Below are 18,695 nucleotides of genomic sequence, written 5' to 3' on the forward strand. Positions count from 1 at the left end.
CCGGGTCGCCGCGCCCCTTGCCCCAGCTGCCGCCACCTCTTCATTGTGTCCCGGCTGCTCAGCGAGGCGCTGGGAGCGAGCTTTGGGGGAAGTCATGTTTTGGGCACTTCTGGAGGGCCCGTAATGTTATGCAACCAGCCGTTGAGGCGGATATGGCTTGACAGAAAAGACCAAAGTTGGGAGGGGCTGGTTTAGGAAGTTTGGCTTTCTGATCCAAAGGAATCTGGACAGGATGTTTTTCCAGAGTTTGTTGGCCTTCTAGGGTTTTCATTGTGCGGTTTGGAAATCATCCTGCGGCCTCGACCTGTGATTGTCCTTGTGTGTTGTTTGTGTGTGTGTTGAAGTGGGCTAAAAGAATTCCGTTAGAAAATCTCCTTTATGTTTATTTCACTGTTCAAAACCAAGCAGCACATATGCTGGTTCAAGACCAAAGTATCATTTAAGTTATACTAAACTTTTGTTTCTAGTAAAATGTTTATTGGAGGCTTGAGCTGGGATACAAGCAAGAAAGATCTGACAGAATATTTGTCCCGATTTGGGGAAGTTGTAGACTGCACAATTAAAACAGACCCAGTCACTGGAAGATCAAGAGGATTTGGATTTGTTCTTTTCAAAGATGCTGCTAGCGTTGATAAGGTAGGCTTGTGTTTAGTTGCTTTGTCTCTTTGCGTTTGTTTTTGGTTTTTGTTTGTTTTGTTTTGCAAATTGTTCTGCAGCTTGTGTACTATTGACATTTTTCTTAAATTGCCTCCTAGGTTTTGGAACTAAAGGAACACAAACTGGATGGGAAATTGATAGATCCCAAGAGGGCCAAAGCTTTAAAAGGGAAAGAACCCCCTAAAAAGGTTTTTGTGGGTGGATTGAGCCCAGATACTTCTGAAGAACAGATTAAAGAATATTTTGGAGCCTTTGGAGAGGTGAGATGTGATTGTGTTGTTTACAGAATGTTCATCTTGGGTCTAATTTGGCACTTAATACTTGCCCTGGGGTTAGGATTAAATTGGTACTCCAGTGCCTTTTAGTAAACATCTTGATTGCTGCTTTCTATGTGAAAAATGAAAACCAATATCATTTATTTTGGTCAAAAATCTTCTGTGTTTTGATGGTATTCATTACAGGGGAATTATCGTCTCTTGGTTACAAAATGCTGTTAAAAGCTGTTTTACTCTGCTCTCGGTGCGTGACTTCTGGGTTGGTCATAAAGCAGTGTCTTCAGAAGTCACCTGATTAGCAACTGTGTTATCTAAGCGCCTTTGGTACTATACCTTTTTACCATTATTGGATGATCTTGACATCTTGAATGTGGGTCTTGTTTGCAGATTGAAAATATTGAACTTCCCATGGATACAAAAACAAATGAAAGGAGAGGATTTTGTTTTATCACATACACAGATGAAGAGCCAGTCAAGAAATTGTTAGAAAGCAGATACCATCAGATTGGTTCTGGAAAGGTAAAACCATTTAATTACATTGAACAAATTTGAGAATTGGACAGAAAAAATTACTCTGAGAATAAAATGGTTTGATGCATTAGAAATCCTTTCTGTTTACAGTGTGAAATCAAAGTTGCACAACCCAAAGAGGTGTATAGGCAGCAACAGCAGCAACAGAAAGGAGGAAGAGGTGCTGCAGCTGGTGGGCGAGGTGGTACTAGGGGTCGTGGCCGAGGTGAGAATTCTGGGAAAGGGATTCCATTGTTTAAACTGTATACTGCTCAGTAAGATTAAGCCTGTGAGAAAGTAAGGAGAATTTTAAATCTGAAACTACTCTTAACAGATAAACTCTAGCTTGGGGGTGTGTGATTTGTTTCGTTTTGTTTTGTTTTCTAATGACCTTGGTGTGGGTAGGATTATAAATTCAACCCAACCTGGATAATTTAGCTAGGGCCCTCTGTCTTGGAATACAAATTATAAAAGAGGGATATAGCTCAGTGTAAGACCCTACATTCAATCCCAAGTACCACAATAAAAATGATCTTACTGGTTTTATTTGTTCCAAGAATGGCTACTTTTGACAGCAGCATCACTGTTACGGAAATAGCATTATATAATATACACTGATGTGTTTTAATGGACAGGAGTCCTTGTTTGAACCAGAACAGCCTGTCCATCTTCCACTTTGTTGGAAAACAAAATGATTTTTCCATTACATTTAGAAACCTTAAGATTGGCACAATTGGGTTTTTTTGTCCCCTTGTGACAACAAAAGAAAACTTAACTCTAGTTGATAACATTGTTTGTGTCCATTTTCTTTTTAAGTTTTGGAATAAGAACGTATTTGTGTTAAAATGGGGGGAAAGGGGTTGTTTCCTAACAATCACTGCATTGTTTCAGGTCAGGGCCAAAACTGGAACCAAGGATTTAATAACTATTATGATCAAGGATATGGAAATTACAATAGTGCCTATGGTGGTGATCAAAACTATAGTGGCTATGGCGGATATGATTATACTGGGTATAACTATGGGAACTATGGATATGGCCAGGGATATGCAGACTACAGTGGTAAGAATATTTAATATACTTTCATAAAGCAATGGTATTAAAATTCAGTGTTAAAAATTTCTATTCTGAAATCGTGTGGGTTTTCCATTTATTGTTTGGAGTTGAGGTTTTGGGGTGTGTTATAAAGTGGTTATAATAATGTAGAGGACAGGGCCTGGGATATAGCTCATTGGTGATGCCATCTGCCTCGCAAGCACAAGGTCCTGAGTTAGAGCCCCGGTACCAAAAATAATGATGTAGATATTATGGTAATTCTAAAAGAATTGGGATGAGCTGAGTGTGGTGGTACATGCCTGTAATCCCAGCACCCTGGGCGGCCAAGATGGGCAAAGGCCATCCTGGGCAACTTAGCCAAACCCTGTGTCAAAAAATAATAAAAGGGCTGAGGATATAGCTCAGTGTAAAAGGCCCTGAGTTTAATTACTAAAAGCACTAGGATGAATTACATTTAACTTATACTGGTTATTAAAATATCAGTATTTTAATATGTGGTATGCAAAGTTTATACACATTTGTGGTTTTAATGTATTTGTGAAGATACCATTTTATAGAAACTTTCTTAGTAAGATTTGTGTCCTTTCAAAATAGGTCAACAGAGCACTTATGGCAAGGCAAGTCGAGGGGGTGGCAATCACCAAAATAATTATCAGCCATACTAAAAAGGAAGACATTGGAGAAAACAGGTGTGTATAAGAGTGCAAGAAACCAGTGGAAATGTCTAATTTAATTTAAAGATCAATAGACAAAAATAAGTAAAAAAAATATTAATGTAGCCTGTTTTTACTAAATTAATTTTAATTGCTTTATGAGCCTGTTTTGCCTAAAGTGTCTATAGATCTTTAACTTTAAAGTTTTATCTCACCTTTTTTAGTATTACAGAAAAACTTAAGAGTTTTTCTGTTTGCTTTGTGTACCAGGAGGTCTAGAGGAATAATTAAACTTTTTTAGAACTATTAACAGGTAAAGTACTGAAATGGGTACAACTTAAGGAAAACAAGAATGTTGTCTTCTAACTCTGACATTATACCTTGTTTGTACCCGCCAGCGGGAACTTCATTGCAGGCCGTGTGTCACCCTGACCACGTCTATCTCTGGGGGTCGCACGTTGCGGGCAGAGCGCAAGGCATACACCAGAAAACGCTGTCCTGTGGTATGGTCTCTTCCAACTTCATGTACCAGCGTAAAGATTAAAGTGGAAAACTTCAGACTTTGGCTTCTTTTTTTAATCTTTTTTGGAGATTAAGTGTCTAAACTTAACTTAAATGGTTTTTTACAGGAGTTAAAGTACATAAATGCCTTTTTACAGCTTAATCATTTTTGGTCTTCTGTTTAGTGTTGTATTTCAATTGTGGAGCCTCATTTTAAGTGTTCATTCTTTAAGATTTAATGCTTGCTTTTTCTTTTTATAGCTAATAGTGAAATCTACAAACCAAAACAAGAACTTTTAAATCTGGGATATAAGTTAAAGATCATATGCACACACAAAAATTTGTTATATAATACATAAATCTAAAATTTCATGTTTGTGATAGCATTTTACTTGGCTTACTAGAAATACTTCTAGTGGACCTTAATTTATCTGTTCAACCTATGAATATGGGAAAGTTGCATTCCCAGATTCTTTCTGACTAAATTGGGATTTTATATCATTTGTAAACTCCAAGGTGAGTTTATCAATTACCCAGACTGCATTTTGCAAGTGAATATGCATGTGATCTTTAATTGTTGAAGAAAAGAATAAAGTGAGGACTTAAAACAATTCATGAAAGTGGACCTTTGAAAGCTTGTCAGAATTGCACAAATCTAATTGTTACTTTGTTTTTGTTTTTAGGAGATGCTAAAGAAATCTTGCAGGAGGACATTGAAGATTGGTCTTCTGTTTCTCTAATGATTATTTTGTAAAAGACTTTCTAGTATACAAGACACAATTGTGTCCCAACTGTATATAGCTGCCAATTAGTTTTCTTTGTTTTTACTTTGTCCTTTGCTATGTGTTATGACTCAGTGTGGATTTGTGTTTATATACAAATTTTATTTGTATGATTTCATGTTAAACCCCAAATAAATGCTTCCTTATGTGATTTTTTTTTTTCTGCGTGAGGTGCTACATAGCTCTGTAAAGATGTAATTTTAAATAAGCAATAATTAAGGTACAGTCTATAGGAAGAAACTGGTCCTTTAGCCAGTTGCAGGATGGATCACCCTGTTTTTCCCCCATTTTTGTATGTATGTACTATGCTGTAAGCCTTCATTTCTTTTAGCTGAGGCTTCTGCTACACCTCTGAATAGTGTTCTTATCTCCAGATAACTTTTATCTCAAAACCTGAGTCATCATGTTGTGATTAGGGGAAGCTTTCTAGTAGACCTTCTGTTGTGTTTTTTGGTACCAGCAAGCAAACTCAGGACCTTACACTTGTGAGGGAAGCATGGTGGCACTGAGCTAAATCCCCAGCTCTAGACCATGTTTTCTGTGCTCTGTTTAAGAAAGACACTGGTGGGCGGGGGTGTGTAGCTCAGTGAGAGCACTTGATTAACATGCACAAGGCTTGGGTTATATCCCCAGCACCTGCCAAAAAGAAAGAGGTTGTTGATAGTTTTTTTTGTAGTTATTTTGACCTTAGAGTTACCTGGTGGTCTGTTATAAGCTTTGGCTAATCATAACACCATGACTTTGTCCTCTTGATTACAAGAGAAATTGAGATGCACAGATAGCACTAAAACACGTGATACTTAACGCTTTAAGAAGTATTGAGAATTAAAACGGATTTTTATCAGAAGTGAGATTTTTCAAAAGTTTGGTCAAAAGATGATTAAATAGTGGGAGGATAATTTAGTTGTATTTTTATTGATGTGTCATAGCCAACAGATTGAATAAAAATGCTTTGTATTTGAGCATTAGGAAGATGTTTTAGAGTTGTGTAATATTGAGTTTAGAGAAGTCATGCTAGTTGATCTTGCTTTTTAGTGCATGAGCTGAATAGACATTTCCATGTTCAGGGTTAATGAAGGGACAGTGAAGATAGCATTTATGTGTTAGGTTTGTTAATGTGATTGAGTTGCCGTTTTGGCATACCTTTCTGATATTTAAAAAAGTTTTATATCTAGATTTTAAATGACTTTTTGGGTAAAAACATAACTTTGAATTTCATATTCAACATAGTTGGATTTAGGGAAGTTTGTTTCCATGGCTCCGTGTTAGCTGCTGGGGGGGTGGCGTATGTGTTCACATTATAGTAGTTGACTATACACTTAACGGTGTGAGTTAAAACCAATACCTGTCCCCTTCCTAATTTGATGCCTGCAACTTTGTTTCAATGTTATGTGTACTAGCTGGTCTATCAGGTTCAATGCCTTGGTCTTATTTTGCTATGGCCAAGTACCAATATCTGCTGTTTCAACAGATTTATTTTCCAACATGGAATCCTAGGGACTGGAAGGGAGATTATTTTTAAGTTGTCATGTCAATAGGTGTGTCTAGAGTAGTGAATCCTGTAAGTTCAAATTTATGGTTAGGTGACAAATTGAGATTGTCCTTTTCCCTGATCAAAACGAATAAAAGCTTTTTAAACAAAATACAAACTCTTCAATTAAGTCTTGGTATGTATGACTTTGAAAAAATGCTACATCTAAAGATTGCCTGAGATGGTTTACCAAGAATTAGAAATGAAAATACTTTGTGTTCAGGGGCTTTGGATTTGAGATTTGTCTTTGAGTGTATGAGTTCACTAACTGGTAATCCAAAATAAATTGCTAAAGTCAAATATTCTAGACAGTTGCAGTTCAGTGACCTGTAGTATCAAGGTTCCATCCCTAAGAATTTAGAACCAAACAGTTTAAATATTGAAGGGGGAGGTAGCGGTAGGAATTCTAAAATACTGTGATCTACAGGGTAGTTACCTGTTCAGTGTCTACCAAAATGTGATTGCCAGATTTATTTTAATCAAAGATGTATGGCCATTACTCAACAGTTGGCCATTTCTTTAGCTTTAAATATTATAGTCACACAGCCACTTACAAGAGTAGAACTGAACCAGGCATGGTGGCACATGCCTGTAATCCCAACACTTGGGAGGCTGAGGCAGGAGAATGGCTTTGAGGTCAAGACCAGGCTAGGCTACCAGCCTGTGAGTTCCAGGTCGGTCTTGACTACATAGTGATACCCTCAAGGATATCCGCTGGGTTACTAATAAGTGAAACTGCTGTTAAATGCACTGTTTTCGGGCAAGTGGCAAGAATCCTTTGCTAATCTGCATGAAATTTTAATACAAAGTAAGTCATAGCTGTTATATTCTATTAGCTGTTAACCAAATGATGCTGTTTCACAAATTGAGCTGATGACATGGCAGGTACATAAACAGTTTTTAGTTACAGCAGATAATAAGCATGTATATATACCACTTGAATTCTAATGTTGAACAGAATTATGTAATGCTCTGTAAAAATCCCTCAAAAGCTGGACCTGATGATAGCAGCAGTCTTAAAGACTGCAGGAGCATGTTGGAGCCCAAACTGGGCAACTTGGCAACTTAGATGCTACCTAAAAAATAGGACTAGGAATACTGCTCAGTATGAAGGTCCTGGGTTCACAACTCTATCCTCAAATCCTTAAAACTTCTTAGCTTTATAGATCTGGCATTGTATTACTGCAGTCTCACCTTTTTTAGCTAAGGCAGTGTGACTTGTTACTTTTTTTATTCCTTGAACATGTATTGCCATAAAAATGGCTGATCTTTTAGAATTCATTGGGTTTTACATTTTTAAAACCACGGAATTTCAGCAAGTGTTGGCTTAATTGCCGAAAGTAAAAGTACACCTCAACCTCCTTAAAAAACTAGGAAAAGATATGGTGGTTTGTTGGTAATTTCAGGATAATGCTGAGCATTTAAGACTTATTGTGTCGTTCAGGTGGCAACTTGATCTCTGGTTTTACCTTTCCATTAGTACCCATTCAGAGAGGTACTTGGGAGTGGTATTTGTATCATGTCAGTGTAGTTTGGAAAAGAAATCTCTTGTTCTTGAAGTCTAGAAGTTTAATACCACGAAGTCCCAAGATTGTGGATTCTGATAGACCAGCACAAGTACAAGTTTGAGAAACCCTGCTGCAGACAAGTTTTTTGATGGTTTGGTTTGGGTTTGGTTTCTTGTTAGGTTATCTAGGCTGACCTTGAAGTTGCTACGTAGCCCAGACTTGCCTCAAGCATACAATCCTTTGTCAACCTCTGGAGTGCTGAGATGTACCATGAAGCCTGACCAATGGATAGCTCCTCTTTGGTACCAGGGAATCAAATTTAAGTCCTTTCACTTTCAAGGCAGGTGGTGGCATCACTGAGCTACATCCCCAGCCCAGGATATCTCTTTTTGAGATTTACAAAAGGACCAAAAGTAAATTCTGAGACCCCCTACCCACCCAAGAAAGTGTCTATATGTAAATTTTAAGACAGAGCCGAGCGTGGTGGTACACATCTGTAATCTCAGCACTTGGGAGGCTGAGGCAGGAGGATCACTGAGTTCGAGACCAGCCTGGGCTACATAGTGTGTTCCAGGTCAGTCTCAACTACATAGACCCTGTCTCAAAAAGCCAAAAAAAAAAAAAAAAAATTTTTTTTAAAGCTGAGCATGGAGGTGCATGCTTGCAATCCCAGCACTTGGGAGGCTGAGGCAAAAGGATCATTGAGTTCAAGACTGCCTGGGCTATATATATATAGTTCCACATCAGCCTCAACTATATAGTGAGACCCTGTCTCAAAAAACAAAAAATAAATACATTTTAAATGTAGTTGCTGGGAAATTACAGACTTCTCTGAGAGCCATCTGGTTTAGTCTCTTGAGGGGCTGGGGTGTAACTCAGTGGTAGAGCCCTTTCCTTGCATGCAAAAAGCCCTGGGTTCAACCCCTACCACCAACCATACATTAAAGTCCTGGATTTTTGGCAACAGACATTCATTGAATTTGTTGTTACTGTTTACACAAAGTTTCTTCAGTTATTCTCTACTTAGGTGTTGGTTTTGACCGGTGAACACACAGGGTGATTTATTAAGAGTAAGGATAGTCAACCCCACAAAAAGTCCCACTCAAAACAGCCTAATGTTCAAGTTGGGGATACTATTAATTTAAAACACCAACTCTGTTTATATTTTGGAGTCCTAACATCTCAAGCCCATTAAACTCTCAGGCATACCTGATGCCGAGATTGCAGCTAACGTATTTGTCACTTCTGGGATGCTCTTCTACGTGTTAAGCTTGGTCAGTAAACCAAGTGGAGTTGTCCATGCCTGCAATCCCAGCACATGGGAGGCGGAAGCAAGAGGATCCAATGTTCCAAGTCTGGCCTGGGTAACTCAGCAAGGCCTTCCCTTGAAATTAAAACAAAAAATGTTACCAAGGACTGGGGTTGTATCTCAGTGCAATCCCTATCACTGCAAACACAAAAATAGGTCACTTGGCTTAAGAGTCCTGAGGTGTCTCAAGGAAAGCAGCATTGTTGCATCATTCCTAGGATGGAATGCGAGCCTGGGCAATGTGTTCCCATGGAAGATCTCTGAAACTACTTGGGTTATTTAAATTGCTCTTCAGCCACTACTCAGGGAATACATATTTTCATAGACCCTGCAAGCATAGAGTGGGTGGGAGTTGTGAGAGGTAAATGGGATTATAGGGTGGTTTCAGTTTTTTAAATTTTTATTTTGGCACTACTGGGAATTGAATCCAAGGACTTCACAGTAAGCTACATCTCCAGCTCCTTTTAATTTCCTTTTATTTTGAGACGGGATCTTGCTATGTCACTCATCTACCCAGGCTGGGCTCAAACTTGGAGTCCTCCTGTAAGCCTCCCAGAGTGCTGGGATTACAGATGTGTACCACCATGCAAGGTAATTTTAAATGTTTTCATCACATGGAAACACTTAAAATGTGTCCCCCCCAAACTATACGTTTTAAATGGCTTGTCAAAGTATTACTTGTTTAATGACATTACTATTAAAAGTATATCACTAGCCGGGCGTGGTGGCACATACCTGTAATCCCAGCACTTGGGAGGCTTGAGGCAGGAGGATCGCTGTGAGTTCGAGACCAGCCTGGGCTACACAGTGAGTTCAGGTCAGTCTCAACTACATAGTGAGACCCTGTCTCAAAAAACAAAAAAAGTATATCACTGACAACTTCTACAGTGATAATCACTGTCATGCCAGCCAAAATCAAAGAAACTTTTTGTTTGTACAGATTTTTCTAATATATAATTTCTATTAAACTTCTAAAATATTGAAAAATCCAAAAATTTTTATTACTACTAAGACTTGGAATCATGGCATATCGTTGGGCTAAGGAAGAAGAAAAAGGCATTTTTGGAATATTTCACCTGGGGAAAATTATATTTTAAAGATAGGGTATATGGGAATCTTAAAAAAGCATGCATTTGGATGACTTCAGAAGACCCCTAAATCACACCTTTGGTCTCATTTAACGTATTTCTGTTTTTGAAATAATTATTTCATGAAATGCATATACACATAGGTCTTAGAGAACCTGTCAGAACTAAGAATCTCCAGGCACAGTGGATCATGCCTGTAATCCCAGCATTCAGGAGGTTGAGGCACGAGGAAGCATAGCAAGTAAAAACACGAAAATTGCCATGAGGGACTAGAGAAAAAAGATAGATCAAGTAAGTGTAATTGAAGCTTTACAGGAAAAGGAAGAGTAAGAGACAAGAGTTGAAGAGCTAATGGCTAAAAAATTCTAGAAGTGACAAAAGAATCTACAGGCTTAATATACTTAATAAACTGCAGTGAGAAAAAATACCTGGACCCTACGGTGCATGCCTGTAGTCTCAACTACTTGGAAGGCTGTGACAGGAGGATCGCATGTTGGTGCCCAGGCTGGGCAGTTTAGCAGGACCCTGTCTCAAAATGTAGAAAAGGCTGGGGGTATAGCTCAGTGATAGACCACTTGCCTAGCATGTGGGAGGCCCTGGCTTCCATCCCCAGTACCAAGAGAGAAGGAGGAGGAAGAAAGAGAGAGGGAGGTAAAAAGCAACAAAAATTTAAAAGCAATAAAATACAGACCCATGTACCAGTAATCAGGAAATATAAGAAATAGAGGCACTTAAACTGTCATAGGTTGCAACCATACAAAGCTCGAATGTGGAAAATGCAGAACGACACATTTCTTCAACTATTGTAGTAAGTAACATGAAGTGGGGCGTGGAGGTAGCTTGCAAGGATCAAAAGTGCATATCATTTTTTAATATGACACTGTACAGGTTTTATGATAATTAAGGCTACCTTCACAGGTTTGGGGGAATTTTCATCTTACGAGTCTTATTGAGAAGCAAAGGGTAGCACACAATATAAGTATTTAAAAATCACTCTCCCAGGCTTCCTTTCAGCCTGATCACAGATATGTGATGTCAGCTCTATTATCATGCACTAGACTTTGAGCCAGGATTCAGTGAATCACAGATGCAGAGATTTTGTGAAATCAGTGCTGGGACAGCTGGCGGTCATGGTGGCAACTGCTTCTCAGAAAGAGCAGCACCCAGAATCTAGCACTGATGGGGTTAGCATTGGAAGCAGCAGCATCTGTTGTAGCAAAACCCAGAGGCTGGGAACCAGTTCTAGAGTGTGAAGTGTTTCTCTCTCCCTCTCTCTCTCTCTCTCTCCCTCCCTCCCTCCCCCGCTCACTCTGTCTTTCTCAGATCGAACTCAGGCCCTCGCATGTGCAAGGCAGGTGTCGCAACTATTAAGCCAAATCACGGGGCCCAAGCTAAGCGCCCAAATAGGGACCCAAAGTCAGTTTTGTTTAGTATATGTTGGTGATACACAATAATCACCTGCATCCTGGGGAGTGGGTACATACACAAATCACATGTTCATCATTTTTATTCCCACTCCCATCTCCTGCCATCCTTAGATCCCCTCCCACAAAGTCTACTCTGTTTGCTATCAGCTATATTTTATTTTGTGCTTTATTTTTATTTTAGGTTCCTCACATAAGGGAAAACGTAATATTTAATCTGTGTCTGATTTATTTCACTTAGCATTATGGTCTCAAGTTTCATAAATTTTCCTATACAACTTGTCTCTTAATGGCAGAGTAATGCTCCATTTCATGTTAATACCACATCTTCTTTATCCATTCATCTGTTGATGGGCCTATAGATTTAGCTACTATGAATTATGCCGCTATAAACATGAGTATGCATGTATCACTGTAATGTGATGTCTTTCATTCTTTCAGGAAGATACTCAGAAGAGGTATGGCTAGGTTAATATGATGTGATTTTAGAAACATGCAGGTGAACAAAGGCTGTATATTTAACAAACATATTAATCAAAAGCACCTCCACAAGAGCAGGCTAAGGACATTGAAAAAGGCAATGAGGGGCCAGGGATTTAGCTCAGTGGTTCCGGTGCCTGCTTCACAAGTGCAAGGACCTGAGTTCAATCCCCGGCACAAAAAAAAAAAGCATGAGGACAAATGGCAAAATTGTCAGAACTCGATATTTTCAGAAGTCTGGAAAGTAAAGGCTTCTAACAATCTCAGAAGCATTTTCCCCAAAAACAATGGCTCTGTTTCAGCAAGAACAGTGAGCTTTGTGACATTCTAACTTGTTCTGTTCCTATCCTCTCCTGCCAGCCTTGAAAACCAACCAGCTTTCCACGGAGAGTAATATGGAAACCACCAGACACTTAGGTACCACTAGGGCAAAACAGGTGAGGACTTCCCCAAACCTGTCCCTACAGAAGGGAAACTCTTTGACCTACTTGGAAATCTAGTGGACAGTCGAGGCAACAGTCAGGATGGCTAAAGGGCAAGAGGTCCTGTGCAGGCGGGCAGAGAAGAACATTAGGAAAACCCAGAGGTCCTGGTCAATTTTTGCCAAATTTTCCAAGAAGTACTCAGGGTGGTGGAAGACAGGGTCCAGGAGAGAGAAATTTAAGTTTGATAAAATGGCAAAGGCAGATAAAGTGCACTATGAAAGATTACAACCAGGGAAGAGAGACAAGAAGAGAAAGGACCCTAACGCCACCTTTGAAAGACTGCAGTCTGGATTCTTCCTGTTTTGTTCAGAACCCTGTCCCAAGATCACATCCACAAACCCTGGTATCGCCGTTGGAGACGTGGCCAAAAAGCTGGGTGAGATGTGGAACAAGTGACAGCCCTGATATCAACAAGTGAAGAGGCGCAGGCAGGACTGGGCCCAGTACAAGCCTGAAGGAAGACTGGGGTACAAAGGGTCCCACAAAAGTGGACAGGAAAAGAGGGGGATAAAAAACTTTCTCTGTCTCCCTGTGAGTACCTTAGGGTAGGGGAGCTCTTTGACTGACTCAGGGTGGTTGTGCAGTCTCTTGACTGCTCCCCAAGGACCTGGCCACAGGGTCGGGGGTGTCCTGAAACTCTTGTCAGAACTGCACCGATTGCCAAATATTTTTAAACTGCAGAGGCATGCTCTGGGTTCTCACTCTGCACTTTGCTATTGGTGGGAAAAGACATTTGAAGATGCCTCTGGTATTTTTTTAAATTTTGTCTTTAGTTTGTCAGGTGGTGTTAATTCTGTGGTTATTGTACCTACATAGCTAAGGTTTGTAGAAAGATCAAAGCAACCAGGCAAACCCTGGTGCTCCCTGCTTGGCCCTGAGGCTGTGGGACAGGTGCTGAGGTGGATTGATGAAGGGTCAACTGGAAAGCCCAGCTCAAGAGAGTCAGCTCCCTTCTCAGTGTGGAAGGCCCACCTGAGGATTGTTGCCAATGGCATATAAAGAGAACTGGAGGCAAAGAGCATGGGCTTTTGATTTTCCTGGAGAAGCTCGCTGGGGCTGTTCTCATGTCAGAGGAGCTCAGGTCCGTGTTGTCACTGCGGATGGCTGCTGATCTCATCAGGGTAGCTCTGCTGCTTACCTTGAGCCTCACTTCCTGGTTCCAGTACAGATCCCTCACCTGGTGACACAGACCCTTCACCCTGCCAGTGAAAACTTTCTAGCTTCCACCATTGGCCTTTGGCCTTCTCAGTGCAGATCCTTGGTAAGGGCAAGTGTGAGATGTTGCCTTGGACTCTAGGCCTCAGCTGTGAGGTACATTGCCGAGGGATCCAGGTACTCAGCTGAATTCTCCAGGTCTCTATCGTGTGGACAGATCTCTTGCACTCCTCTGCATTTGACCTTTTGGATGAATGTTATAAAATACTCCCACAGGCCAGGGATTTGGCTCAGTGGTTCCTCCACCTGCCTTGTAAGCACAAGGTCCCAAGTTCAATTCCCCAGTACCTAAAAATAAATAAATAAATAAACAAATAATAAAATAGTCCTATAAATTATGTGTTCTGTATTACATCTATTCCTTTGCAAACCCTGACTAGAACAGGTGCTGTGTAGAGGGGATCTGTTGTCACCTGGCTGTGGTGTTGTCTGGTTTCTGTACACAGAGACCAAACATCCTCCTACCCATCTTAGCTGGGGACCAAGAGGGTCAGTTGGGGGAGCGGTGTTTGGGTTTGTTATTGTTTTGTTGCTTAGTGTGGTAGGTATGAACTGTTTTTCAACAAACTGTAAAATGCCTCATTGTTGGCAAAGCAAAGATCCTTAGCTATCAATGAAGGTTCAAGAAACTTTCACCGGGGGCTGGGGCTGGGGATTTAGCTCAGTGTTCTGGCCACTGCTTCACAAGCAGTGGGAAGGGCCCGAGTTCGATCCCCAATACCAAAAAAAGAAACTTCCACCAGGCATGGTGGTGCATACTTGCAGTCCCAGCACTCAGGAGGCTGAGGCAGGAGGACTGCTGCAAGTTCGAGGCCGGCCTGAACTGCATAGTGAGACCCTGTCTTAAACAAATAAAAACAAAAACAACAAAAAGAAACTTCTTTACTTAGATATGACTTGCCATGTTGTGACACTTTTTGTATGTTTAGAATGCTGAATTTATTTCCAAGTTAAATAAACAGTATTAAATTTTTTAAAAGAAATTCAATGAAGACAGCTCTTCCCTTGAGTTTATCTTTTTTGTTGGTGTTTTGAGACAGTCTCATTATGTAGCCCAGGCTGGCCCGGAACTCACAGCAATACCCCTGCCTTCCCCTCACACACACTGAGATTACAGGAGTGCACCACCACACCCAGCTTCAAGTTTTCCTTTATTTCACTGACTCAGAGCTCAAAAGCACTTAGTAGCGACTGTTTTACATCACACCTGTCTGAGGGGGGATATAAGAATTGAGGTGAATTAAAGGCTGACTAAACCTGAAAGAAAAACACTGGAGAATAAATTACCCATTGAAAACTTTAGCAGGAAAAGAAAAGGCCAGGATTTAGCTCAGTGGTGTAGCCACCTGCCTCGAAAGCTCAAGGTACTGAGTTTGATCCCCAGCACCAAAAACAACAACAACAACAACAACAACAAAACAAAAAGCTAAAGCAGAGCTGTCAGCGGCCCCAGCAGCATGGAGTGTGAGCTCCAGCCCACCGAGCACTTCCCAGCAGAGGCTTGGTGACCCACTACTTCTAAGGAAAACACAGTAAACATCTATAAAGAAGATGCTAAATTAATAGGATTCAAGCTTTGGACAGTAAAACTCCACTTTCAAGAATGAATAAGACAACTAAGGCCAGGCATGATGGTTCACATCTCTAGACTCAGCACTCAGGAAACTGAGGCAGAAGGATGGATGTGTAAAGCCAGCCTGGGCTACATAATGAGTTCAAGGTCAGCATGAACTACACAGCAAGACCTTGTTTCAAGAAACAAAAAAACAGGGCCAGGGATTTAGCTCAATGGGAATTTAGCTCAGTGGTACTGCCGCCTGCCTAGCAAGTGCAAGGACCAGAGCTTGATCCCAGGTGCAAAAAACAAACAAACAAACAAACAAACAAAAAACTACTCCCAAAAGAGCAAGAGTAAAACATTTATCTGACTTCTGAATTGAAGCCTTACAGCAGTGGGAAGATTACTGCATGTGCTAAAAGAGACTAACTCCAACTGCAAATTCCCTATCAGCCAAAATCCTTTCAAAATTGGAGGTGAAATAAAGCACATTTTCTGTGAGGAAAAAAAAAATTTAACACATTATCACCAGGAAGCTGTCACTAAAGGATATTCTAAAGTTTATACTAAATGTAGATGATAAATGATCCCACTATAAAAGGCCTAAAATACAAAAAAGAAAGAAAAGTGAGGAAAGTGATTCAAATGTGGGAAAATTGTAAGTGAACATTGACGGTAAAAATAAAAATGTTCAGAGAAGAAAAAAAAAAATAAAGACACAAATAGCTTGGCATGGTCGCTCATGCCTATAATCCTAGTTACTTGAGGAGCTGAGGCAGCAGAATCCCAAATTCGAGCCCATCCTGGGCAATATAGCGAGACCATGTGTCAAACATTAGTTTTCAATCAAATAAAAAGGGCTAGAGATTTAGCCCATCACTCTCACTGGGTTCAATCCTCGATACAAAACAACAACGACACCCCAGCCAAATAGCCATGGTGACACCTGCCTATAATCCCAGCACTAAATGGGAGGGAGTAGGGACTGAGGCAGGAGAATCTCCACAAGTTCAAGGACAGCCTGTCTCTAAAAGAAAAAAGTATACATTCTAGTATAAATTCCATCTGTTTTTTTAAATTTAAAATGTAAACAAATATAAAAGAAAAAACCATTAAAACAACCAGTTTTGTTGTAACACTTTTAAACATGCTTCACCAATAAGTACTTTTTTATATATAAAGAAGCTATCTCTGCAAAATACTGTTTACCTTCCCATGATCTCAGATTTTTAAGCTAGAAGAATAAGGGTTTACGTTGGTAAATAAAATAACTTGCAGATTCTGTCCTCACAATTAATATACTTTAAAATATAAAAAGATCTTCCAAAAGGGGAAAGAAGACACTGTCTAGGGCCTCCTAGGGTAAATCTTTGCTCAGGGGTACTGCCCTACGATCTGCAGGACTGCCCCAGAGAGAGCGGATCAAAATCTAGGAAAAGAAGTAACTTTTTTCTTCAATGTTTTTGCCTGATTCAAGCAGCTATCCGAAGATATGAAATAAAGCAAGTACTAAAGTGTAGAGGTCAGATTCCTGTATACTGAACAGTATCTGGCTCCAAGACCAAAGGAAATGAAAGAATAGAACAGCTGTATTAATCATCATTCCCAATGACAATTCTGCTATTATTACTGAAAACTTAATGGGAGGTTGCTATCTTTGGTAGGTTGCAGCTTGAAGACTTTGATTCAATTTAGAATCTTAAAGTTTGATAAGCTCCTTTAAACAAGAAGCCACATATAATAAATGCAGCACTAAACTAGTAAGATGGGCCCTCTAACTGATCTTGAATTATCCGAGGAAGTATTGCCATTAAAAGTGATCTTTTTGGGCCTGAGACTTAGCTCAGTGGTTCTGCCTCCTATGTCCCAAGTTCGAGCCCCAGTACCAAAAAAAAAAAAGAGAAAGTGATCTTTTTCCTGAGACAATCATGTTGCAAACATCAAGGTGACACAAATTTTCTCCAATTTTTCCCTACAGCTAACAAAATGAGAAAATCTGATTACAATATATTGTATAGGAAGACACGTTTCTTAAAAGTGTTTTCAACAAGAAAAAAGTGACAATAGAAGGAAAAAAATGGGGCCGGGGATTTAGCTCAGTGGTTCCACTGCCTTGTAAGCTCAAGGACCCAAGTTTGATCCCCGGTACCAAAAAAGGAAAAAATGGAAACAAAGCTTTTGTACATAGGCAGGGAAGGGGACTTGACGGGGGAAAGGGGTAAAATAAAATTTATTTTTAAAAAACTGTGTTTTCAGTTACAGGCTACAATTTGATTAGAAGGTAAGAACCAAATTTAAGAACTGATCATTTCTCTAAGCAAAGAGAATGTATACATAAGGTAAAATTCTAGTTAGTGTTTATGAACTTCGGCCCTCACCACTTGCGAGGCAGGCACCAGAACCACTGAGTTAAATCCCCAGTCCTAAAAACTTTTATGGGAAATTGTTTACAAGGCACAGAAACTTAACCATGTTTAGTTTCAAGGTTGAATTTAATATTCTAGGTAAAAATAGAATTTAGGGTTCTGATGCTCAGGCAAATGGGTGCTATCTTCTGAAAGAGAAAATTCCACTTATTTAAGTGCGAAATATTAGTAAGTTGTCTCAAAATATATAATATGAATTCCTTTTGAAAATCTTTGGCATTTTTAGTTCTATGGAGGCTCAGGTTTCTAGGGATTTTCTCTCCAAAATATAAAATGGAAAGGGAACTAGCTTTTAAACAACAACAAAAAAGGATTCATCTTAATTTCAAAATGACCTAGTTTGTCCTAGATTATTATTTAACCAGCTGTACAGAGGCTTATGCGATATAGCAGAGGCCACTACCCTTCCACAAGCTCATACTTAGCATGCTATGAAGTTGATATAACTGGAATTTACTCCATACTTATGTAAAGTACAAAGTTAAACAAGAGGTCTCAATCTAATTTTTCATAAACTCAAGTATTGGAAGATATCAAACTTATTACAGTGAGATCACATATATGGTTTGGTCTGATGTAGCTCCAAATCCAAGTATTTATTATATTCATCCAACATGAAAGCCTTTTCATATGAGATGTGAACTGTGACATTTATATATCACTCACATGGACATCTTTTCCTGTGTATATGTTGTTGATCACAAAACTTCTAATTTCTTACGTTTGCATTTGTGAGAGCTCAGGTAAGTTTCTGTATTCATAATGTAGTAGTACAGTGCATTCCACATAAAAGAGAAAAATAACTTTCAAGTTTCTTTGTTTTTAAAGTGTTCCATGTTCTGTCTTGTCAACTTTTAGATTGTAGAAAGCCATCATGACTCATAATAATCCTTAGAAGAGATCAGCAGTCAAAGAAAAATGATTTGTTCAAGTGTGGATCTGTAGAGAAAAAGAAGCAAAAGCTCTTTAGGCACATTCAAATCCAAATTTCAAAAAATCCATTAGCAGACATGAGGGCTGGCAGAGGTACTTGGGAGGAATTTCAGAGTTTCAGAGACTAATTTATAAGGTAACTCATGTGTAAACTCAAAGTAGTGCTACATGTTTTGGTGACAAGTATTTTGTCCAACAAAACAAAAACGATGTACGTTGGGGCTGGGATTTATCTCAGTTGCACTGTGCCTGCCTCATAAGCACAAAGTCTTGTGTTCCATCCCTGGCACCAGAAAAAAAAAAT

At 39.6% G+C, this 18,695-nt stretch overlaps 1 protein-coding gene across 3 annotated transcripts; it reads left to right on the top strand.

The window, feature by feature from the left end:
- Nucleotides 1-394: 394 nt before the first annotated feature.
- Nucleotides 395-4,585, top strand: Hnrnpdl (heterogeneous nuclear ribonucleoprotein D like). Of its 3 annotated transcripts, XR_781107.3 has the most exons (8): nt 395-636; nt 756-917; nt 1,320-1,451; nt 1,554-1,668; nt 2,334-2,504; nt 3,093-3,187; nt 3,550-3,654; nt 4,336-4,585. XR_781107.3 is itself a non-coding variant. In XM_033757940.1 (7 exons), exons 1-6 carry the CDS (start codon nt 472-474, stop codon nt 3,161-3,163), a joined length of 816 nt encoding a protein of 271 aa, XP_033613831.1. In that variant the 5' UTR covers nt 395-471; the 3' UTR covers nt 3,164-3,187; nt 3,550-4,329. The 3 variants fall into 3 exon arrangements, 2 of the variants coding, with proteins under 2 accessions (XP_033613831.1, XP_010627084.1); XM_033757940.1 differs by lacking the exon at nt 4,336-4,585 and having other exon boundaries at nt 3,550-4,329; XM_010628782.3 differs by lacking the exon at nt 3,550-3,654 and having other exon boundaries at nt 400-636.
- The last annotated feature ends 14,110 nt before the right edge of the window (nt 4,586-18,695 follow it).

The sequence above is a fragment of the Fukomys damarensis genome, unplaced genomic scaffold, assembly GCF_012274545.1.
Source record: "Fukomys damarensis isolate Sample0158 unplaced genomic scaffold, DMR_v1.0_HiC HiC_scaffold_32, whole genome shotgun sequence".
NCBI classification, from domain to species: Eukaryota; Metazoa; Chordata; class Mammalia; order Rodentia; family Bathyergidae; genus Fukomys; species Fukomys damarensis.

Coding starts and splice junctions, on each gene's coding strand:
- Hnrnpdl (XM_033757940.1), top strand. CDS start 472: ATGTTTATTGGAGGCTTGAGCTGGGATACAAGCAAGAAAGATCTGACA. Junction 918..1,319: donor ATTTTGGAGCCTTTGGAGAG/GTGAGATGTGAT, acceptor TCTTGTTTGCAG/ATTGAAAATATTGAACTTCC. Junction 2,505..3,092: donor GGGATATGCAGACTACAGTG/GTAAGAATATTT, acceptor CTTTCAAAATAG/GTCAACAGAGCACTTATGGC.